This window comes from Carcharhinus amblyrhynchos, chromosome 28 (genome assembly GCF_965287045.1).
Source record: "Carcharhinus amblyrhynchos chromosome 28, sCarAmb.v2.hapA, whole genome shotgun sequence".
In the NCBI taxonomy this organism is placed as follows: domain Eukaryota; kingdom Metazoa; phylum Chordata; class Chondrichthyes; order Carcharhiniformes; family Carcharhinidae; genus Carcharhinus; species Carcharhinus amblyrhynchos.
The window spans coordinates 26,894,638-26,919,529 of NC_137351.1; the positions used below are offsets into that span (position 1 = coordinate 26,894,638).

General features: G+C 44.9%; 1 protein-coding gene across 1 annotated transcript in view; it reads right to left on the reverse strand.

Moving 5' to 3' along the window:
• Positions 1-24,892, reverse strand: part of LOC145359474 (multiple C2 and transmembrane domain-containing protein 2-like) — a 473,933-nt gene that overhangs the window by 167,681 nt on the left and 281,360 nt on the right. The window contains exons 12-17 of the mRNA XM_080214042.1: positions 22,118-22,211; positions 12,824-12,926; positions 10,457-10,559; positions 6,648-6,749; positions 2,137-2,211; positions 842-961 (exon numbers count right to left, since the gene is read on the reverse strand). Coding sequence (XP_080070168.1) covers positions 842-961; positions 2,137-2,211; positions 6,648-6,749; positions 10,457-10,559; positions 12,824-12,926; positions 22,118-22,211 — 597 coding nt within the window. The remainder of the gene's footprint in view (positions 1-841; positions 962-2,136; positions 2,212-6,647; positions 6,750-10,456; positions 10,560-12,823; positions 12,927-22,117; positions 22,212-24,892) is intronic.

Consider the following 24,892-nt stretch of genomic DNA (forward strand, 5'->3'; position numbering starts at 1 on the left):
CTGAAACTGGGTACATATGCAACGCCCGGTTGCTTTTCAAAATCAGAGAATCATAGAATCCCACAGTGCAGAAGGAGGCCATTTGGCCCATCGAACCTGCACCAACTACAGTCCCACCCAAGCCCTATCCCCACAACCCCTTCATTAACCCTAGCTAGTCCCCTTGACACTAATGGGTAATTTAGCACGACCAATCTACCTAACCCGCACATCTTTGGAATGTGGGAGGAAACCAGAGCACCCGGAGGAAACCCACGCAGGCACAGGGAGAATGTGCAAACTCCACACAGACAGTGACCCAAGCCGGGAATCGAACCTGGAGTCCTGGCGCTGAGAGGCAGCAGTGCTAACCACTGTGCCGCCCCAAAATGGCAACCACTGGGGCTACAATTATTACAACAGATCTCAGTCTTTAAATTTAAAGGATCCAAAACCAGCAGAACCAAGTGGACTGTCTGGTCACCTCTGTGAGGCTGGTGTCCGCTGGGGGCAGCAAGTGTTTCCTGGTGGTTTGCCGGGCACCATATCGCCTTGTTCCTGCCTGACAATCAGCCATCAAAGGAAAGGAGATATTCGGGATAATTTCCAAGGACTCCCAGAGGCCACCCAGGAATCTGCCTCCACGACACTGCATTCGGAAGCCACCAGAATGACAAACAAGAGAGAAAAAATTCTTTGCATTTTCTTGAAACAACGGCCCTGAATGTGTACATTAAGTAAGAGGTCACACTATCTAAGATTGTTAACAAAGAGATTGACTGTCATTTAAAGCATGCAGTCCTGCAGCTATTACTTGGCAGAACACTGCCCTCCCCCCCAATGCAGCCTCTTGGTCACCTACCAGAAAGGCAATGAGACTCCTCTGCGGAGATTGCCATTCGAAGCAGCTCTGTATGTATTGAAGCGTATTCCATATGGCTAATGTGAGACTCCGGACACGCCTCACGTTCCTCGTTAATATCTGTGAACAACAAGCAATCAGAGTGAGGAGACGGGATCAAGGATTGTTGCAGTCTAACGGCAGTGGGACCATTTGCCTTTGCTTTCCAACACCCTCACCCCTCCCCGCGCAGTGTGAAGGGATTGGTTCCACCACAGGCACAACTGAACGGGGAGAAAGGAACATTTTCCCCTCCCCTACTCACCGCCCCCTTTTCCACCACCCTTACATGTGGCAAGATGCATTCGTGACCTGCTGGACTTTTCCAGCATTCTTTTACTCTTGTTCCAGATTGAACTTCACCTTCACTACCTGGACCATGAATCACTATCCCCTCGCATCCTGTTGTAATCTCTTGTCAGTCAATGTGAAAAAAGCACCAATAAAGAAGATTCCCAATTAAAACACAAGATAAGAGACCTCACAGTGTGTAGAATGTGGGAGAAACTAATCGTTCAGTAGATTAACAACTTGCAACATGACCTGAAATTTGGGGAAAGAGGGGCAGAGACACCTCAGGACACATAAATCTGTCAAAGTATTTTTAAGAAGTCATTATTTGGGATCTTTTGGTGTGACGCAAAGTACAAGAATGAGGAGCTTCCTAAAACACTGGCTGGGCCCCTGTTGAAACTAATATCTCCAATTCTAAGCATCACACTGTAGGAAAAATGTCAATGGCTTAGCAAGGCTGCAGATGAGATTAACTTGAATGGTAACAAGATCGAGGGATTTCAGTTTCATGGGAGACACTGGAGACGCAGAGGCTGTTCTCCCCAGAATACGAGGTTAAAACGAGATTTAACAGAGTTGTTCAGAATCATAGAGGGAGAATAGAACCAATGTTTTGAGTCTGAATGACCCTTCTTCAGAGCAAAGCGTCTGACAAAGGGTCATCTAGACTGGAAACATTGGCTCTATTCTCTCTCCTCAGATGCTATCAGACCTGCTGAGACTTTCCAGCATCCTTCTGTTTTTGTTTCAGATTCCAGCATCCGCAGTATTTTGTGCTGATGCTCGAAATCCTGATGGGTTTTGACAGGGTAAATAAGGAGGATGTGTGTTCATTGGCAGAAGGATCGATGACATAGATTTAAAGTAATTGGCAAATGAACTGAAGGTGGAGTGGGCTCCAAGAGTAATTGAGAAGCCATAAATATACAAATTACAGTTGTTAATGGAAAACATTTAAATACCTTTTTGGAAAATTTGGTATTTTCCTCTTGGTCCCTCGGTTCTTTGGGTTTAAATGTTTGGAGACTTGCCTTAACCTGAGAAAGTTTAAAAAAAAAGCATATTCAATTTCAAAATTTTGGAGCACGAGTTGGCAACAAGACCACACAAAGGGTAGGTGGTGGCGTAGTGATTATTATCACTGAACTTAGTGACCCAGGGCTCTAGAGACCTGGGTTCGAATCCCACCACCACAGATACAGAAATTTTAAAAATTTTGTAATTTTCACAAAAGTCCATCTGGTTCAGGTCGATGTCTAGTATCACAGGCCATGCCCTTTATGGAAGGAAATCTGCCATCCTTACCTGGTCTGGCCTACACGTGAATCCACATGCTGCATCGGAATTCTCTAACATCGCCTGCAGCTGGGATTTTCCAGTCCCGCTGCAGTGAACGGAGTTTTGGTTAAGCACCAAGTTCTCCGTTCTCGCTGGCGGCAACGACAGGGCACGAATGACCAGAGAGCTCTGACCCCTGACTCTGAAATGGCCTAGCAAGCCACTCCAGTTCAAAGGTAATTAGGGTAATAAGTGTAGGCCCAGCCAACATCCCATGAAAGAAACAAATCTGGCAAAAAAAATCACCGATCTTGTGTTTTCGATGGAGTAATGTGTTTTCATGTTGGGCTGCAGGACTAATTCTCTGATAATAATGATGCTATTTTGTTAAGAAACAAGTTTACAGCAGAAGTTTGAACCGCAGTGTGACTTGCATCGAAAATAAGCCAAGCTCTTTTTGAACACGACTCCCATCCGAAAGCATCATATCAATTAAGTTATCCTGTTTACTGGTTATCCAAAGCACTGTGGGGTGTAACTGTTCCCATCCATAATTTCACCACGATAATTGGTCACATAGCAAACTGGAAATCTTGATTTGTACCAATTCCACTCCCTTCACTAAAAGAAAAGTTTTGAAGGAATTACAACCTGCTACACCTCCCATCACACTTGGCAAATGTCCAGCTGGTGGTGGCAAGGTGGCACAGCGGTTGGCACTGTTGCCTCACAGTGCTGGGGAACCAGGTTCAATTCCAGCCTTGGGTGACTGTCTGTGTGAGTCTGCATGTTCTCCCCATGTCTGCGTGGGTTTCCTCCAGATGCTCCGGTTTCCTCCCACAGTCCAAAGATGCGCAGGTTAGGTTGAGTGGCCATGACAAATTGCTCCTTAGTGTCGGGCGATTAGGACTGTACATACGTGGGGTTACGGGCATGGTACCGGGGCAGGATTGTTGTTGGTGCAGGCTCAATAGGCCAAATGGTCTCCTTCTGCACTGTAGAGTCGATGATTCTATGAAATGTGTTCCTGTGACATGACCAAAAAACCAGTTGCAGAAAGCAGGGACAGAAGCAAGTGAAGCCCCAGACAGACCACTGGCAATAGCAAGCTCGATAGACATTGCTGAAGAGTCAGATTATAACTTCATCCTCACTCCAGAACTCAGCTTCAAGAGGCTGGTTAGGCCCCATTTAGCCAGAAACTTGCCCTCCTACTCTTCCACACACCTCCACCTCTTCAATTGGATTTAACTTCACATTTTGAGCAGATCAAACCTTCAAATTAATGAATCCCGGAGTTTAGAGAATTTATCGTGATTGGGATTTTGTTCTTTGGAAGGCAAAATCTCCAAATAAGCTGAGGGACAGCTTGTCCTTATCATAGGACAGTGCAGAAAGAGGCCATTCGGCCCATCAAGCCTGCACCGCTAACAATCCCACACAGGCCCTATCCCTGTAACTCTACACATTTACCCTGCTAGCCCCCCTGACAGTAAGGGACAATTTAGCATGTCCAAATAACCTAACCTGCGCATCTTTGGAATGTGGGAGAGAGCCAGAGCATCCTGAGGAAACCCATGCAGTCACAAGGAGAACATGCAAACGCCGCACAGTCAGTCACCCAAGTGGGGAATTGAACACGGGTCCCCGACACTGTGAGGCAGCAGTGCTAACCAGTGTGCCACCGTGCTGCTCAAGCAGAACATCAATGTTTCTCTCTGTTCTCTGGACATGTGGAATCTTTCTCAGATTAATATTCTGAATGGAGGTTTTTTTTTTGCATCTTGCAAATCACTTGTTATCCAAGTGAAGCCTTAAAGCACATCCTGACTTGAGAAGGGATATACTGGCACTGGAGGGGGTGCAGAGGAGATTCACTAGGTTGATTCTGGAGTTGAGAGAGTTGCTTATGAGGAGAGACTGAGTAGACTGGAGCTATACTCATTCAAATTCAGAAGAATGAGAGGAGATTTTACAGAAACATATAAGATTATGAAGGGAATAGATAAGATAGAAGAGGGAGGTTGCTCCCACTGGCAGATGAAACTAGAACTAGGAGACATGTACCTCAAAATAAGTGACTGAATTGAGGAGGAACTTCTTCATTCAAAGGGTTATGAATCTGTGGAATTCCCTGCCCAGTGAAGTAGTTGCGGTTATATCATTGAATGTTATTAAGGCAAGGATAGATAATTTTTTGAACAGTAAAGGAATTAAAGGTTATGGTGAGTAGGTGGGTAAGTGGGGCTGAGTCCACGAAAAGATCAGCATGAATTTATTGAATGGCGAAGCAGGCTTGAGGGGCCAGATGGCCTAACTCCTGCTCCGAGTTCCTATGGTCTCTCACATTGCTAAATTATTTATTTAATTACTCCATTATGTAACACAAGCAAACAGTTAAAATCTATTCAAAGATAGAGCTGTCATACGGGTTTGTTCTATAACAAGAGTTACCAGATAGGAATTATTTGTTTAGTAACAAAGGATGATCAGCGTTGACATTGTCAAACAGCAAGATTGCGACATCACTGCCCTAGCAATCTTCCAGGCTTATTTTTCAAATCACACAGCACGGTTGTTAGAAACTGGCTATAGGTTTCCAAAGGTCTACTCCGCAGAAAGAGCCCCAGGAAAACTGTATCTAATTTAAACAACAGCCCACTGTGTTGTGGGAATCGGTGTCCACTGTTCAGCACCGTTATCCAAAGAAAGTAAGATAGTTCAGAAAAGTGACTAAAATAATTTCAGCTTTTTCTACCAGCTCGTCATCAAGGGCAGACGGTGCACCAGAGCATCATCAGCTCCGAGCCACACACCATCCTGACTTTGGAAATATCCTGGTCACTTTCTTAATGGAAGCTGGGTCAAAATGTTGCAACCGTCTGTGGGGACAGCACTGTGGGAGCACCTTCACCACCAGTCCTGCAATGGTTCAAGGGAGCGGCTCACCACCACCGTCTCAATGCTAATAAAGGGTGAGCAATAAGTGGTGGCTTTGTCAGTGACCTCCACATATAAAGCCTGAATCTTTAAAAAAAAATAAACTGGCAATTTGATTAAGTTCTACACATTCTAATATTTCTGGCTATTACATCATACATACAAACAGTGCAGAAGGAGGCCATTTGGTCCAGCAAGCCTGCACCAACAACAATCCCACCCAGGCCCTAACACCGTAACCTCAAGTATTTACCCTGCTAATCCTCCTGACACTTAAGGGTCAATTTAGCATGGCCAATCCATTGAACCTGCACATCTTTGCAGTGTGGGAGGAAACCAGAGCACCCAGAGGAAACCCTCACAGACACAGAGAGAATGTACAAACTCCATACAGACAGTCACCCAAGAATTCAGCATGAGTCCCTAGCACTGAGGGGCAGCAGTGCTAACCACTGTGCCACCATGTCAGATTAGCGTCAGTTTAATCAAAATGCAATTTATTTATTTATTTATTAGCATCACAAATAGGTTTAACTTAACATTGCAATGAAGTTACTGTGAAAGTCGCCATACTTTGGCGCCTGTTTGGGTACACTGACGGAGAACTTAGCATGGCCAATACACCTAACCGGCACGTCTTTCATACTGTTGGAGGAAACCAGAACACCCATAGGAAACCCATGCAGATACGGGGTGAATGTGCAGACTCCACACAGACAGTAGCCCAAGTTGGGAATTGAACCTGGATCCCTGGCACTGTGAGGCAGCAGTGCTAACCACTGTGCTGCCGTAATGGTTAGAATACTTGAACAGATTTGCCAGCACAGGAATAGTGTGTAGGCCATTCAGCCCTTCAAACCTGTTCTGACACTATTCAGTTATCATAGGCAAATTAAACAAATAGCATATCCGCCTGTAATTTTTTTGTACACGGAGGCAGCACCATTCCAGCAGAGTGTACAACTTTGTGCCCTTCCTGCAGAATGTTCCAAGAATGAAATGCCATGTGTTCACTATCATCAGCAAGGCTGCGAACCTCAGACCCGGCAACGGCAAACCACTGCAGTACTTTGCCAAGCATAATTACGGACCAATCCAATGGGAATCCACAGTCACCAACACATGATAGCTGAAGCGGGCGGAACTACCTCTGGATATATCTCTGCCAGGTTAAGTGGGTGAAGGACAGTCATCCTCACAGCCTCTTCAACAGGGTTAAACAAACTTGTATCACAGTATTGCCACTCGCACTCACCGGGTTATAGATTAGATACATCTGTAAGTAAAGGACTCCTTTCTCGGGTCGGCCCAGCTTTCTGTTCTTGAGACTGTAGGCAGTCAGTTGACGGTTCTTGATCTAGAGTGACAAAGCAGAATACTCAGGGGAAGTAGAGCTTGCCAATGAAACCTCACACCAAAAGGTGAAAATGGAAGTGACTGGATCAGCATGAGGGTTGTCAACCCACCACGAATGGCCTGGAGTCTCCAAAAACTAATGATCAATTATATTGACCATTGATAGGCTGGTATATTGGGCAGATATATGGCAAATGGAGTTTAATCCGGATAAATGCGAGGTGATGCATTTTGGCCGGAATAATGTAGGGGGGAGTTATATGATTAAGGGTAAGCCCATAAGGAGTATAGAATCGCAGCGAGACCTGGGGGTGAAAGTGCACAAGTCTTTGAAGGTGGCAGTACAAGTGGAGAAGGTTGTGAAGAAAGCCTACGGTATGTTAGCCGTTATAGGAAGGGGTATAGAATATAAGAGCTGGAGTCTAATGTTGCAGTTGCATAGAACGTTGGTTAGGCCGCATTTAGAATACTGCGTCCAGTTCTGGTCGCCTTACTACCGGAAGGACGTGGAGACTCTGGAGAGAGTGCAGAGGAGGTTCACCAGGATGTTATCTGGTATGGAAGGACTGGGTTATGAGGAAAGATTGAACAAATTGGGACTGTTTTCACTTGAAAGACGGCGACTGAGGGGGGATCTAATAGAGGTATATAAGATTATGAAGGGTATAGATAGAGTAAACAGAGGTAAGCTATTTCCTATGTTAGAGACACACAGTACGAGGGGCCATGGGCTTAAGGTGAGGGGGTAAGAGGTATAACACAGATATTAGAGGGAGGTTTTTCACACAGACAGTAGTGGAGGTATGTAAGGTGGTGGAGGCAAGCACGCTAGAGTTGTTTAAGAGTAACTTAGACAGGCACGAGTGGGTTGGAGATGGGAGGATATAGGAGATTGTTTTAAATAAGGTTCATTAGCATTGGGGCGTCCCTGGTAAGGTAAATGGATATGGTATGATAATAATGCTTTTTCTCTTTTCATTCACAGGTTTTAAGTCGGTCCGCCTTGTTGTCCAACGAGGGGCATACACGCGATGGGTCGTACTTGGGCTGCTCTTGATTGTTCGAGATTGGCCTAGTACTTCATGTCGTTAGTGTGTACTTAAACTGGACCAGATGCTGGGCAAGACGACAGCTCAGTGACTATCACTGTTTGCTGTGCAGACACATGGATTTGGGCCAGTGTCTGTGGAAGTTTGCGCATTCTCCCCGTGCTTGAGTGGGTTTTCTCCGGGTGCTCCAGTTTTCCTCCCACACCCCAAAGATGTGCTATTAGGCTGATTGGCAGTAATAAATTGTCCCTAAATTAGTTTCCCTCAATGTGGATGGCCATAAAACAATAGATAAGGGTCATGGGTGGAGGGGGGTACTGGTAGTGTTAAAATGGCGGTGCGGGCTCGTAGGGCCAAAGGGCCTGTTTCCCGGGGTGTTTTTGTTCTTTGTTCTTAATCTCCAAGACATCCTGGAGAGAAATCATAGGGACATTAATAAAATATTTAAAACCTTTTTTTTAAACATTTCTTTGAATCATAGCTTAAAGTTTATTTATTAGTGTCACAGGTAGGCTTACATTAACTGCATTGAAGCTACTGTGAAAATCCCCTCATCACCACACTCCGGTGCCTGTTCGGGTACACTGAGGGAGAATTTATCAGAGTCAATGCACCTAACCAGCACGACTTTTGGACTATGGGGGGAAACCGGAGCAGCCAAAGGAAACTGATACAGACACGGGGAGAACATGCAGACCCCACGCAGATAGTGACCCAGGCCGGGAATCGAATCCGGGTCCCTGTCGCTATGAGGCAATTACCATATAAATGTAACCTAGCCAATAGAAACTTGGCATGGTGTTATATCCTAGTCTCATTAAGGTCAACACAGGAGCTTAACTCTTGATAGCAAGAAAATCATAAATTTAGGTAGTGCCTTTAACAGAGTAAAATCTAAGGCTCTTAAAAGCAATGTTATCACACAAAATTTGACACTAAACTAAATAAGGCAGGTGATCAAGTGAGTGGTCAAAAGAGTTTGGTTTTGAGGAGTGACTTAACGAGAGAGAGATGGCGAGGTCTAGAGAGGGAATTCCAGAGCTCAAGGACCAGGCAGCTGAAGGCACGGCAACGGTGGGGCGATGGACATGAGGAAAGAGCAATCGGCCAGAAGTTGAGGAGTGCAGATATCTCGAGGGTGATGATTAGGTTCTCTCTTGCTGGAAATAGTCATTGCTTGGCACTTGTGTGGCCTGAATGGTGAGATGGAGAGAGAGACAGAGTAATGGCTTAAAAAGGATCAGGGCTTCAAATGTAGATGTGAGGACCCAGCTAAGAAGACCAATTGCAACCGTAATGTGACATATAGGAGGGTCATAGAGAGCTGGGATTTTGAAAGTGAAATTGGAAGTAAATTGGAGGATACATTTTTCCTGGGGCAGGCACATCAGGAATTAGGATTGGGAGCAGGAAACGGTGATGTGGATGGGGGGGCGCATTTCAAGAACAAAATCAGAGAGGACCTTTGAATAGAGAGGCGAGTTGGTAAGGTGAAGGGGGTGGCTGGAACTATGAGTTGGTGAGTTTACTTGGAGGGAAAGGTGAAGGGAGGAAACAAGGGCAGTGAACTCAGAGAGCATGCTGAGTTGAGTTGAGGTTTCAGGGCACCGAGGATGAGAAGTTATTCAGTGCAGATGTTGAGGGAGGGAAATACAGAAGACATCTCAGTGAAAATATTGTCATGGTACATGGGTGGTTAAGAACATTGATTTTAAATGAGAGGTGGAATCTGCTGATTCCCAAGGCTTTGGGACACGTTTTGAAGATACTTAGCCTTTCCAGGGAATTATAATAGAGGTTTGACCTGGAACTAGCAATTTAAAATGAGCAGGGACTGTTTTTTTTTAAGTTATTCTAATGTCAGACTCCTGAAATTCCTCAAGCCTTCTGACAGTGGACTGCTGGAATTTGTAGGGTCAAAGAAGGGCACTTTATTTTCATCGGCCAACTACCCACATGTACCTCCTCCATGATTTCTCTGCTGCTTTCTGCCTGTCATTAACAGGTTGGTCCTGTCTACTTGCCCCTTCTTCTCAATGTAAAGCATATCAGAGTTACCCCAGGTTCAACTCAGTTTGGATCTAATGGACTAGAAATAAAGGTTCATTCAACCTCCAATGTTAAAGGGATTAACTGGTAATAACCCACTCCCTGGAGAAAAGCAACTTCAATCTAGATAGTTAGCTCACAGCGCAGAAGGTCCCAGTCATTTGACACAACTTTAATTCACTGTACAAAGTGACATGGTCCATATATGTCGCAGTTAAGGTGCAAGTGAGTTTGGTTGTGAAGTCAGGGCGCGACGCTAAAATTGTGAGCGTCAGGAGCTGATGAGCCGAGGAAACTAATTTCTCCAATCGCAACCTCAGCCACCTTGGGCTTATACACCAGTAGATGGGTCACAAGTTACACACAAGAAACCAGTAAAGTTGTAGCCTTTCTACGCACTGCCGCTTGTCAGCAGCTCTTGAGCAAGATTCTGACGATAATTATAGGGCAGTGAGAGTCTCACCCACTTGCCTTAAGTGACAGGCCTTTCCATACTGCGCAGATGATTATGGGCTCAATGCTGGGAAAAAAAAACAATGATCACAAATATCTGTAAACATAAGACCTGTAACTAAAACCTGACAATGGTAACAGAATATGGCGGGCTTACCGAAAGCAAGGGTATTGCAACTTTGCCAAGAAAGTCTGGTGGCTTGTCTCCATCCTCATCAAAGACCGTTACCTCGAGGACATCATGGATGTCCCTAATATTGCTACAAGAAATACAGGAGGAGGCAATAAGAAAACATGCACAAACACAAACATGTCCAGTTTCTGCTCAGGTTGGGGCTCTTTCAGTGACTCAGAAGTTGTAGTTAAATTCCCCTGAAAGTTACGTCTCAATAATGGCTATAAATCATTTCAGGTATTACTTGTCATGAACTGAGATCCAGTTTTAACTTGGTCTTTGGAAAAACTCTGTCGACTAGTCAATGTCAGAAGTAATTAAATGTTAAACGGACTGGATTTTATGCTTTCCGGTGGGATAACCGAGACGGAATGGGAAATGCACGCTCCGTGTCGCTCCTGCCTCCCAACATTGGTGACCAATCAGCGGGAAGTTCAGCCAATTGGCGTTGGGGAGGGGGACTGCGTGCTCAATCAAATATCGAGGGTGGGACATCAGGTGGGATCGGTGGGGGGAGCGGGGGGTTAGGCCGTGAACCGGAAGTTGGCCACGGCCACCAATTTAAAGGCACCCCACCCTCTCACTCTCTTCATTTGTCATGTCCACCTGAAACTAAAGCGAAGGAGTAAAGGTGCTAACATTCTAACACTGTCACCTTTAGCAGATACACGCAACATTGCTTCTCCTTGCAGGATTGTTCATCTGCCCCTTGGGCCATCACCTCACAACTGACACAAATCACTCCCAAAATTTTTCCCCATCTGACTACCAGAAAATGGAGTGGGCAATGAAAAGATGGCAATCAGTGGGGCCTTTAACAACTCAATGGCTTAAAAATTGTTTCTCTCAGATGAATTTGGCATTCATTCCGTACTGTCAGAGACTGGTGGGATGATGTCAGACTGATGATCTGACATCATCATGTGACCGTAAGAAATAGGAACAGGAGTGGGCCTTTCAGCCTCTCGAGCCTACTCTGCCACTCAATAGGATCATGGCTGATCTGACTTTTCTCATGGATACGTTCCTGCCCTTTCGGCGTAAGCCTTGATCCCCTTACTGATCAAGAATTTATCTATCCCAGTCTTAAATATAGACAGCGATTCTGCCCCCATTGCTGTCAGTGGCATGGAGTTCCAAAGACCCACACCCATCTGAGAGAAGAAATTCCTCTTCATTTCAATCTTAAATTGGCACCCCTTTATTCTGAGACTATGCCCTCTGGTCCTAGACTTTCCCATGAGGGGTAACAGCATTTACTCTGTCAAGCCCCGTAAGAATCCTGTGTGTTTCGAAGAGATTACCTTTCATAAGAACATAAGAAATAGGAGCAGGAGTAGGCCATCTAGCCCTTCGAGCCTGCCCCGCCATTCAATAAGATCATGGCTGATCTGTCGCTGCTCAGTTCCACTTTCCCGCTTTCTCCCCATAACCCTTAATCCCCTCTCTTATCAAAAACCCATCAACCCGCGTCTTAAAAATATTTAGCGAGGCAGCCTCCACCACTTCAACAGGCAGAGAATTCCAGAGATTCACCACCCTTTGAGTGAAGAAGTTCCTCCTCAACTCCGTTCTAAACCGCCCCCCTTTTATCTTGAGGCTGTGCCCCCTAGTCCTACTGTCTTTTTTGAGCGGGAAGAGTCTCTCCACCTCTATCCTATCCATCCCATTCATCATCTTATACATCTCAATGAGATCTCCCCTCATTCTTCTAAACTCTAACGAATACAAGCCCAGTTTATTCAGCCTCTCCTCATAGCTCAACCCCCTCAACTCCGGTATCAGCCTAGTAAACCTCCTCTGCACTCCCTCCAAGGCCAAAATATCTTTGCGCAGGTGCGGCGCCCAAAACTGCACACAGTACTCCAGCTGCGGCCTCACCAATGCCCTATACAGCTGCAGCAAGACCTCCCTACTTTTATATTCAATCCCCCTCACTATGAAGGCCAGCATCCCATTCCTCTGAATTCCAACGGGTAGAGTCCCAACCTGTTTAACCTTTCCTCATAAAAGGATCCCAACCTCATAAGACAATCCCTCCATACTGGGGGATCATCAGAGTGAACATTTTCTGTACTGCCTCTAATGAAATGACATCTTTCCTTAAACAAGAGGACCAAAACTGCTCAGAGTGTTCCAGATGTGGTCTCACCAATACCTAGTACAGTTGCAGCAAGAGTTCCTGACTCTTACACGCATAATGGCAAGCCTAGCCATAAAATCCAGACCAGTGAGCTTATTGCGTAATGGTGCTAATCCATTTTATATTTAACCCTAGGAGTATCCTCTGTTTCCACTATCAATTCATGCATACAAAGTAGCACAATTTCCCAGTTAACTAATACTTACAATGAGAAGACTGTGTTCCATTCAGGATTGAGGTTCTTGTACACCGTGTGGGTTTGTAGTTTATCGTTTCCCAATTCCAGGACACAGAATGGATCACTTTTCCCTAGGATAAGATATTCATCGGTTTAGAACAAAAACACAGGGCAATTTTTGAGGGCTAAGATGAATTGTTTAAGGGTTTAGAGGCACAAGGCTATAGAGTGCAACAAAGATTTACAAGGAAGCTACCAGAGGTTATTAATATCAGGAAAGATGGAAGTTGAGGCATGCCCTGGGTGGGGTCTTTAAAACGATACAGATGTTTGACACAAACATCTTCTCTTGTGGAACAAAAGTTGAAATCATTAGCATAGATATATCCTAGGGAAAACTAGCTACGTACAAGAGAGGAAAGGAATAGAAGATAGGATTAAATGAAGCAGGGTGGAAAAAGATTCAGGTAGAGTGCAAACAATGACACAGGCCAGAAGAAACTTGTTTCTGTTTCTACTTAATCCTATTCATGGTCCACTGCAACTAAAGTCTGAGAATTGGTACTAGTTGAAGCACAGAAGGATGAATCATAGCATTCCATTCAGCCCATCGAATCTGCACTGACTCTGGAAACAAGCATTCCATCCAGACCCTAACGCTGTAAACACATATATTTGCCTCACTAATCCCCCTACCCTGGCACATGGCATGGTGGTACAGTGGTTAGCACCACTGCCTCACAGCACCAGGGACCTAGGTTCGATTCCTGGCTTGAGCCACTGTCTGTGTGAAGTCTGCATGTTCTCCCCATGTCCTCTTGGGTTTCCTCCCACAGTCCAAAGATGTGCAGGTTAGACGGACTGGCAATGCTAAATTGCCCCGTAGTATCAGGGAGGCTAGTTAGGGTAAATGAATGGGGTTATGGGGATAGGGCCTGGTGGGACAGTGGTTGGTGCAGAATCGATGGCCAAATGGCCTCCTTCTGAGAGATTCTCTGATTTTAAAAGGAAATTTTGCACACCAAGGTCCTTCTTAAAATATACTATTGCATATCGAGTGGTACAGTGGTTAGCATTGCTGTCTCACAGCTCCAGTGACCCGGTTCGATTACAGCCTCAGGTCTGTGTGGAGTTTGCACGTTCTCCCCGTGTCTGCGTGGGTTTCCTCCGGGTGCTCCGCTTTCCTCCCACACTCCAAAGATGTGCGGGTTAGGTGGATTGGCCATGCTCAATTGCCCCTTAGCATCAGTGGGATTAGAAAGATAAATATGGTGAGTAAATATGGGGATTGGGCCTGGGTGTGATTATTGAAGGCTGAGTGGGCCGAATGGCCTCCTTCTGCACTGTAGGGAGTCTACAGTTCATATGCACATAAAAGATAGGATATAAATTGACAAATTTAGGCATGCTTGTATAGTCTTTGATGATGCAAAGTACAACAGTTGGTGTCTGCCTTTTTTGGGGAACCACAAGGCAAAATGGAGAGTGCCGAGTAATTTTACATAAGTGTATCATAATTGTATCTCCTTTACCTTTGCATCAAAGCATAACCGACTGAGTCACCAGTCAAGGTTAAATGTCGTTGCCTGGAATCCCTTGAGAATCCTCCCATGCTGCAAGTCATGAAGACACCACATTTTAGCAGACACCGCCTTATGAGGTGATGAATCATGCAGCCGTTATTGTTCTTTGTTTATAAATGGCCTCACACGCTCCATTAGAAGACAGTGCCGGCGTTATTACTAAAGTGTCATGATTTATACCGCGGCTCAAAGAGCTATTGCCAAAAAGAATGCTTCCAACACCGTGTTTAAGTACTGACTAATGGGGGTTCATGTGCCACGAAGAAACACTAACAATAACATTTACCTCCGCACTCTGCATTGCTTGTCCCAGCTGAAAGGTGTGTTATTTATTAGAGAGACAAAAAAAAAGTATGGATGGCATATTAGAACTAATTATATGGCTTCTCGATTTCAGAGCAAGGATTGTTTACAGGTGCAAAAAGCCACAATTTACTATTCGAGAGCTTCATACCACAAACAAACGAGTGCAAAGCTTTTATTCCTTCAGTAACTTGCATTTATATAGCATCTGTAATGTAGCAAACATCCACTGGTGCTGTTCTAAATACCTAGTTCATTGTTCTTCTATTTTCAAATGTAACTTTTAATTTCGAGGTTTTACATGTGATTTATTATTTCTTAAAGTTTTTTATTAGTTCACAATTAGGCTTACGTTAACACTGCAATGAAGTTACTGTGAAAATCCCCTAGCAGCCACACTCCATTGCCTGTTTGAGGGAGAATTTAGCATGCACCTAACCAGCACATCTTTTAGACTGTGGGAGAAAACTGGAGCACCCGGAGGAAACCCATGCTGACACGGGGAGAACGTGCAGACTCCACACAGACAGTGACCCAAGTTGGGAATCGAATCCAGATCCCCAGCACTGTGAGGCAGCAGTGCTAACCACTGTGCCGCCATGCTGCCCCTGAAATATCAGCTGAGCTTCTGAGCTAACAATATAGTGATAACTAGGCCGTCACCTTATTGTCACATGTACTAGGATACAGTGAAAACTATTGTTTATTTTACGCTATACAGACAAAGCATTCTGCTCTTTGAGCACACTGGGGAGAAGGAAAAGACAGGATGCAGAATGTTGTGTTACCGTTATAGCGAGGATGTAAAGAAAGATCAACTTAATACAAGGTAGGTCCATACAAAAGTCTGATGGCAGCAGGGAAGAAGCTGCTCTTGAGTTGCTTGGTACATAACCTCATATACGTGTACAGACGTGTGTATACTTTTGTATATTTTTTCTGATGGAAGAAGGTGAAAGAGAGTATGCATGGGGTCCTTGATTATAGTGGCTGTTTTTCTGAGGCAGCAGGAAGTGTAGACGGAGTCAATGGATGGGAGACTGGTTCGCGTGAAAATGCTAAAGCGAGATTAGAATGTTAAAGTGAAATAAATGGAAAATCTTGATTGAGAAGTGGTAATAATGTTAAAGGGAACACAATTCAATCAAACTGGGAATTAATTACAGTTAAAAGCTGATTTTACAAGGTCAGAGCTGGAGGTGTAGACTTGATCAATGGATGACCTGTTTCTGGATCTCTTAATAGAGTGAAGGTACCTTTCCTAATCTCTATAAAAGCTAAAGGCTCACAATTCTGGGAAAGGCAGGGGGGGAGGGTGTTAAACCCCATTTACATTATTCATATGCGTTCCCAGAATCAAGGGAAACTTTATTAATGAAAGGTAGTTAACTACATTGTTGCCTGGAAACAGACCATGTACGTGACACTACCATGCAGGTAGTTACTCAGGTTGGAGCCTTGGTTAGAAGGCTCTTTTGTTTAGTTTATTGGTGTATGTTTGTGGACAGAAATAGGCAGGTTAATTTAGGAACACAAGGAGACAGTTGCATCTTTGCTTTGGCAAAAACCGCATCTAACCAGATCAAGAGCCAACAGGAGGTGATAGTTAGTTAGGCCTACCTTTAAAGCAGGGGAAATACTAATTTCATAGTTCACCATGTGAAATGCAGGTGGGGCTCTATCTCAGTATGGAATTTGGGAGGGAAAAGCAACTGGAAGGTTTTTTCCAGCTTGCCACGACTGAAAGAAATCTACAGTGATCCTCACAGAGCCTTGTGGCAGAAAGCAGTCAGCAAAGTTAGCTTGGAAAGCTGTAGGAAAACGGTGGTAAATCTGTTGGTAACTTGAACCAGTGGTTGAGGCATCCATAGTCTTCAGGGCTGCACAGGAAGAGTCACACAACGAAAAGGCTAACAAAAGGATTACCACAGAATGTGTACCTTGAGGAGTAGCTTGAATACGAAGGAGGATTAAAGTAAATTCCAGAGGGCTGTGGCATACTTGCAGGGCTAGTCCCAGAAAAAGGAAATTAACCTTCAAGATTTGAAAGATTAGGAAATTCCTGGGGGGATGAATTAGAACTGAGTTTATAGCATAAATCTTTACAAACTATACCAATAAGTTAATAGTGCTTACTTTGAATTATTTTTTGATGTACAATAAAGTTTGTTTTTGTTTATAAAACATTAACTCTTGTGGCATAATTCCATCAGTAAATTACATGTTTGGATTCCTTCTTTAAATGTTATAAGTCCCATTGGAGGCACTAACAGTGCCTGGCAGGAGAGTTATCAAGTAAGATGTGACGGCAAGCCACATGAAGCGTAGTTAGGACAGCAGACAAAAATCTTGGTCAAAGTGGTAGATCTTAAGGTGTGGCTTCAAGGAGAAGAAAGAGGCAGAGGCTGGAGAGGTGTAGGGAAGGAATTCTAAAGCGCAAAGCTCAAGCAGCTAAAGGCACAGCCTCCAACTGCTGTGGCTTGAAAATGCAGATGAAGCACACAGCCAGAATTGAGGGAGCTCAGAGATCTCGGAGAGCCATAGGGCTGGAGGAGGTTTCAGTCAAAGAATCAAAGGTAGATCCAATGTCCCTATTCATTAATGATCAAACTATGCAGATCAGGGGACCGTTTTTCCAGATTCTTGCCCTAATCGGCCTTGGTTGACACAGAACGAAAGTCGTCACATTGCAAAACCAATTCGATACTTGAGCGGCTTTGAGGTAGTTTGAGATGTGATGAGGCGGAACACACAAACTGCAAGCTTTATTTTAGCATGAGCCTCGTTTGTAGAATTTATAATTTCAGACATTCTCCAGGAAGACAAAGCTGCTTTCAGGTTCGCAAATGCTACCTTCAGTTTTATTTTTCGCAGCCAATAACGTTTCCAATCTCACTGAGGTTTAAGCAATAATAGATGTGTGTACTGTAGTCATGGCAAGGTGGATGAGTGATAAACAGGGCCAGAAGTCAAGTCAGTCAATCAGGGCTGGTTTAAAAACCATCAGGGCACCTCCAATGAAACATCTGAATGACTTCTCCCAATATTTTCAACACACAGAGAATTATATTGCTTATTGATCAGACCAAGCTATAAAACACCATCGAGTTTCCAAGGCCTGAAGTCAATGGCAGAGCATTACCTTTTATTTTACAATAACATAGTAATGATTTTTATCTTCCAAATGGCTGAAGGCGATAAATTTATGTGCACTCAGAGAAATGAGGGATGGGGCGAGAATGTAGGAATTAAGGTCGAAGGACAACTGTGATCCTATTAAATAGCACAACAGGTTCGAGGGGCCGAATGGCCTACTCCTGCTCCTACAGGCCTTACAGCGTCAGGGGCTTGAGTTCATAGAATCATAGAACCCTACAGTGCAGAAAGAGGCCCTTTGGCCCATCGAGTCTGCGCTGAACACAATCCCACCCAGGCCCTAACCCCATATCCCCACATATTATTATACTCACTAATCCTCTAACCTACACATCCCTGGACACTAGGGGCAATTTCTTAGCATCGCCAATTAATCTAACCCGCACATCTTTGGACTGTGGGAGGAAAAAGGAACACCCGGGGGAAACTCATGCAGACGGGGTGGGGGGGTGGGTGTTGGTTGGGACTCAACACAGACAGTTACCCAGGGCCGGGATTGAACCTGGTGCTGTGAGGCAGCAATGCTAACATTGTGCCACCGTGACACCCATACCTGCTGCCTAAAGCTCCAGCAACACGTCCATCTTTGCCCCAATTTATTTTTTCTTAATTCTTTGATGGGATCTGGGATTTGATGGCAAGTCTACAGCCAGTCACATAACTACTGAGTTGATTTCGAAACATGTTGGAACATTATGTGGGTTTGTGGGTGCAGGGTGGGACACCTTTTTGTATGGGTGTTTGACCCCAGAGGCGGATATTTGCACATGGGGGTGGGAGGGCGGGTGTGTCTCTTGTGGAAGGTTTTACGGCTTTCTGAACAGATACTCCAATCTTTACACTCAATTTTGCAGCACTGAACCATTACGTTCCACCAGCCTCCTTACACTCCACTTACTCTACCACCTCCCCACGCTACACATTTCTGCTTCCTCCCCCTTTATGAACTTATCCAGCTTGCCCCTGAGATTGCACCTGCGCTGTTTACATCAAGCGGCTCACGTTAATTAAGTAACACGTGGCAACAGGCCACAGAAAATGCTCGATGCTTGCTTGAAGTAAGAAAATTAGCTTTATTTCAGGATGGTAGGCCTGTGGCCAAATCATAATCACCAAACGCTTAATTGTTCTTCAAACGCAGAGTACAAACTGTAATAAATGATACCCCAATTACAACCTGGTTTACTGCAGGACTCCGTATGGTTTCAATCGAAGAAGGATACTGAACTGTTCTGATCCCAGTGCAAGGAAGGCTCATTACGGAGAAAATATGCTCAACGTACAGACAAGGTTTTGATGCGTTTGCTGAGCGCACCACATCTATCAGGGTCACTGCAGGCGCCATATGCTACCAAATCAAAGTTCTAATTTGCAAGGAGTCCATTATGACGGCAGGAGGGCAGGTGAGCAAGGTCGGCCTATTCCCACAGTTCACTGTCAGACAGCTCAGGCTGCAGTACATTAACAGTGAAATATCAGCGCCTCCGATCCTTATTCAGAACAGCTTTGCATCAATAATATGGCTCACCTCTTAGTGAATGCCTCATGGATTTGTTCCTGATGCTGGATTACTCAAACAGCTGTAATTTTTAAAGACCCTCTCTTTCACAGCCAGAGGTAATCACACTTGCCCCTCAACACAGTTTTTAACTAATGCCTGTGCGCTTCCCCGTCTATCGGATTTCCCGATATTTAGTGGCAACGTTGGATATTTCTTCACTAATCTGCAAATGGTTTTTATTCATTCATGGGACATGGGCGTCACTGGCTGGGCCAGCGTTTATTGTCCATCCCTAGTTGGGATGGCAGCTGAGAGTCAACCCACATTGCTGTGAAGCCCAAATTTGTCAGAATACACGTCGGTTGTTAATGATGAATTTAATTGTGTAGTTTGGGTTTTGGATTGTTGCAAACGATTTGGGAATATTGTTGTGTTAATCTGACATCTTGGGGAAAGTTTCTTGTTCACCCCCCACACCCTTCATTCTATTAATGGCAGCTGTGTCTTCAGCCGTTTGGGCCAAAAGCTCTGGAATTTCTATTCATTCATTCATGGGACATGGGAATTTATTCTTAATTGCCTTTGATTGATACAACTGAGTGGCTGGCTAGTCCACTTCAGACGGCACTTGAAATTCAACCAGGTTGCTCTGGAGTCGCACGTAGGCCAGACCAGATATGGATGACAGATTTCCTTCCCCAAAGAACATTAGTGAACCAGATGGATTTTTCCAACAATCGATAATGGTTTCATGGTCATCAGTAGATTCTTAATTCCAGTTATTTTATATTGGATTCAAATTCCACCATCTGCCCTGGGATTCGAACCAGGGTCCCCATAACAATTAATAGTCCAGCGCTAATACCACTAGGCCATCACCTCCCCTTCTATATGAAGTTTTACCCTCCTGTGCTTCCTGCCAGTTTTAAAAATGGTTGATCAATTCCTTGCAGGAAATACTTATTCCAGAGTCTTGAAGGCAGATCCTAAACTGGCACTCCGCTGCAGTGATGAGCAAGTGCTGCATTGTTGGGGATTTATTTGCTTGGTTGAGACCAGTCTGCTCTCCCACGTGAACTTAAAAGATCCCACGGCACTATTCTGAAGATGAGCGGGGAACTTCTTTCCGATGTCTTGATCAACATTTATCCTTTAACCAACGTCATTCGAACAGGAAATTATCTCAATCTACCTTGAAGGAGGACATTTTTATAACACCTTTCACCACCTCAGGGCATCCAAAAGCACTTTACAGCTAATGACATACTTCGTTTATAGAGGTTTATAAAATCATGAGGGGCATAGGTAAAGTGAATCGCCAAGCTTTTTCCCCCAGGGTAGGGGAGTCCAAAGCTAGAGGGAACAGGTCTAAGATGAGAGGGGAAAGATTTAAAAGGGACATGAAGGGCAACTTTTTCACACAAAGTGTTGGGCAGGCGAGGATAATTAAAATAGTTAAAATACATTTAGACAGGTACATGGTTTAGGGGGATATGGGCCAAACGCAGGCAAGTGGGACTGGTTTAGTTTAGGAAATCTGTCGGTATGGTTGAGTTGGGCCAAGGGGCCTGTTTGCGTGCTGTACATTTCTATGACACTACTACTCTCAGTAATTTAACGTTACAAAAGAATTTAATTACCTGGCAAGCAATTTGGGTCATTCGGAATTTGTGAAAGGTACTACATAAATGAAAGATCTTTCCTTTCCTCTGTTCATGGAAGTCACTGGGCGACGCAGACTTTGAAATTGAAAACTGAGGTAATTTCTTTTTGGAAAGTCATAGAATCATAGAACCCTACAGTGCAGAAAGAGGCCCTTCAGCCCATCGAGTCTGCACCAAACACAATCCCACCCAGGCCCTACCCCCATATCCCTGCATATTGTACCCACTAATCCCTCTAACCTCCACTACCCTGGACACTAAGGGGCAATTTAGCATGGCCAATCAACCTAACCCACACATCTTTGGACTGTGGGAGGAAACCAGAGTACCCGGAGGAAACCCACGCAGACACGAGGAGAACGTACAAACTCCACACAGACAGTGACCCGAGCCGGGAATCGAACCCAGGACCCTGGAGCTGTGAAGCAGCAGCGCTAACCACTGTGCTACCATCATCGAAGGTGCAAGCTTTGGAAACAAAATGTGATGTATATTCAAGCAATGCATATATTTATTGACTTGCACAAGGTTGAGTTACTGGAATACAATTATATCAAAACAGAAGTGAAAATTTGGAAAGCAATGAGACAAGGATTGTGACAAACCCTGATGGGGGAAGATGGGGCAGTAACAGGTTCAAGACAGGGGACCAATACAGCACAATGATGCAATACTGTCTTTCGCCACTGGAGACAGCGAGCCAGACAGCTGATCTATCATGGTCCCAAGTCAAAATTACTCCCAGTGCATTAAACATCAAGTTGTCCAGGAGGAGGAAAAAAGCAGCAAAATGGGGAAATAAGAACAGAGGGCTGAACTGGTCTTGTATATTTTAGAGTCAAACATTAATAAAACAGGGAAACAAAAATACTGGACCCAACTGCTCTTGGAACACCAGTAAAACAGAGAAATAAGAATATTGGGTGAACTGGTCTTATATACTTTAGAATGGAACACCAGTAAAACAGGAAAATAAGGCAGACCGACTGCTTTTTCCTCCTTTGGGTGAAGAGGAAGCAGAGGAAGCGCTGAGTGGGTCAGAGGAGCAAAGGATGAAGAAGTAGCAAGCGATAGGATCCAAGGATGTGAGATAAAGAGGTTCACGATTGAAGTACCTGCAAAATCTGCAGCCGCCAGGTTACAGGCTTTTATCACTTGTACCTGCAGAAACCCAATGTCGCTCGTGTCCTGCAAAGTGTTCCTCAGACTCTGAGAATCAAAATGAAAACCACAAATTAAAACACGCACTTGAAAGGGGAGGGAGAATAGGCATGACTCTCACCACTCAGTACCAACCCCACAGCAGATTCTGAATTATTAATTTAAAAAGCACAGAGGTGACCGACGCACACTCAATTAGGTCAGATTGTTTGGTGTCGTAACTGAAGCATAGAAAATAGAAGCAGGAGGAGGCCATTCGGCCCATCGAGCCTGCTCCGCCATTCAGTTTGATCATGGCTGATCACCAAATTCAATATCCTGATCTGTAATGACACAAGGACTCCTTATGGGCCAGCTTTCACTGAGCTTCTGGTGCTCACCTTGTGTGTGAAAGGGAGGGACTTCAGGAAACTGTCAGCGAAAGTTCCACTCTTCGGAACACTCTCCCAGTTTCTCTGGCTCTTTTAACAATTAAATAAAAATTGTTTAAAGTGGACAGGGCCAACAGGCTTAATTTCTGATAGACTGCCGATTGACGTTGAGTCCTTGTCACAGAGACTGATGCTACGCTACTCACTTCCCCAACCACCTCCATCCAGGCTTCTGTTCATCAAAACTTTTTGATGCAAACTAGGGACATAAGAACATAAGAAATAGGAGCAGGAGTAGGCCATCTAGCCCTTCTATCCTGCTCCGCCATTCAATAAGATCATGGCTGATCTGAAGTGGATCAGTTCCACTTTCTCCCCATAACCCTTAATTCCCTTGTCTGTCAAAAACCCATCTACCGTGACTTAAATATATTTAGCGAGGTAGCCCCCACCACTTCAACGGGCAGAGAATTCCAGAGATTCACCACCCTTTGAGTGAAGAAGTTCCTCCTCAATTCCAATCTAAACTGACCCCCCCCCCCTTATCTTGAGGCTGTGCCCTCTAGTCCTGCTATCCTTTCTAAGCGGGAAGAATATCTCTACCTCTATCCTTTCCATCCCTTTCATTGTCTTATACGTCTCTATAAGATCCCCCCTCATCCTTCTAAACTCCAATGAGTACAGACCCAGTCTACTTAGTCTCTCTTCATAGTCCAACCCCCTCATCTCTGGGGTGTCAGGAGATGACCTGAATTAAGACCTTGGAGCCATAGAGAAGTTACAGCACAGAAGGAGGCCATTCAGCCCATCTTGTCCTTGCCAGCCTGAAGACACTCTAGTGCTCTTTTTAATCCTACTTTCCTGAACCTGGCCCATAGCCCTTGAACTCACAGCACTAAAGGTGCAGATCCCAGGGGTTCTTTTTAAAAAAGAGTTTAGGGTCTCTAGGGTGGCATGGTGGCATAGGGGTTAGCACTGCTGCCTCACAGTGCCAGGGACCCAGGTTCAATTCTGGCCTCGGATCACTATCTGTGTGGAGTTCGCACATTCTCCCCGTGTCTGCATGGGTTTCCTCTGCGTGCTCTGGTTTCCTCCCACAGTCCAAAAACGTGGAGGTTTGATGGATTGGTCACGCTAAATTGCCCCTTAGTATTGGGGTTAGAAGCACAAATACATGGGGTTATGAGGATAGGGCCTGAATGGGATTGTGGTCAGTGCAGGCTCGATGGGTCGAATGGCCTCCTTTGGCACTGCAGTGATTCTACGACTTGGACAGCGGATCCCAGGCACCCAGCACCCTTGGCAGAAAATAGTTCTTTGTCATGTGCCCTTTATACCTACTGCCACTTATCTTGAATCCCAAGGGACACAATTTTATCCCTCTCTCTCTTCCCCCTCATCATTTTGCATTTCTCTACCACGTCACCCCACAGCCTTCTTTGTCACAAGTAAAATAACCCCAACCTATCCAATCTCGCCTCACAGCTTGGCTTTTCCAGCCCTGGTAACATAAACTTTCTTGTAAATTGGAACAGAGTGCTTGGGATGAGGTGGCATTTTTTGTAAACTGGACCATTCGCTCTCTTGTCCTTTGGCAAATAGGTTTCAGATAGTCCGAGAACAAGTTGTTGTTGGACTAAATTTAAATTTTAAACCCAAAGAAATGACTGGCCCATTCTCGTCTCTTCACAAAAAGCAAAACACAGTGGATGCTGCAAAACTGAAACAAGAACAGAAAATGCTGGAAAATGTCCCTCAGTAGGTTAGCCAACATCTGTGGAAACAGTGGGCAGGATTTTCTGGTCATATTTGTCACAAGAATCATTGAACCCTACAGTGCAGAAAGAGGGTCTTCGGCCCATCGAGTCTGCACCGAACACAATCCCACCCAGGCCCTAACCTCATATCCTTACTTATTATATCCACCAATCCCTCTAACCTCCACTACCCTGGACACTAAGGGGCAATTTCTTAGCATGGCCAATCATCCTAACCCGCACATCTTTGGACGGTGGGAGGAAACCAGAGTACCCGGAGGAAACCCATGCAGACACGAGGAGAATGTGCAAACTCCACACAGACAGTGACCTGAACCAGGAATCGAACCCAGGACCCTGGAGCTGTGAAGCAGCAGTGCTAACCACTATGCTACCGTGCCACCCCATCAGACTAGAAAATCCCGCTTGAGGTAGAGGGACCCTTGCACGGTCCTGTCCCGCCCGCTAAGATTTCAGTGGCAGGCGGGATGGGATGGGAAAATTCCACCCAGAGTTAGTGTTTCAGGCCGATTACCATTCCATCAACTAAAGGATTAACGGTTTCTCTCTTCACAGAAGCTGCCAGACTTGCTGCAACACC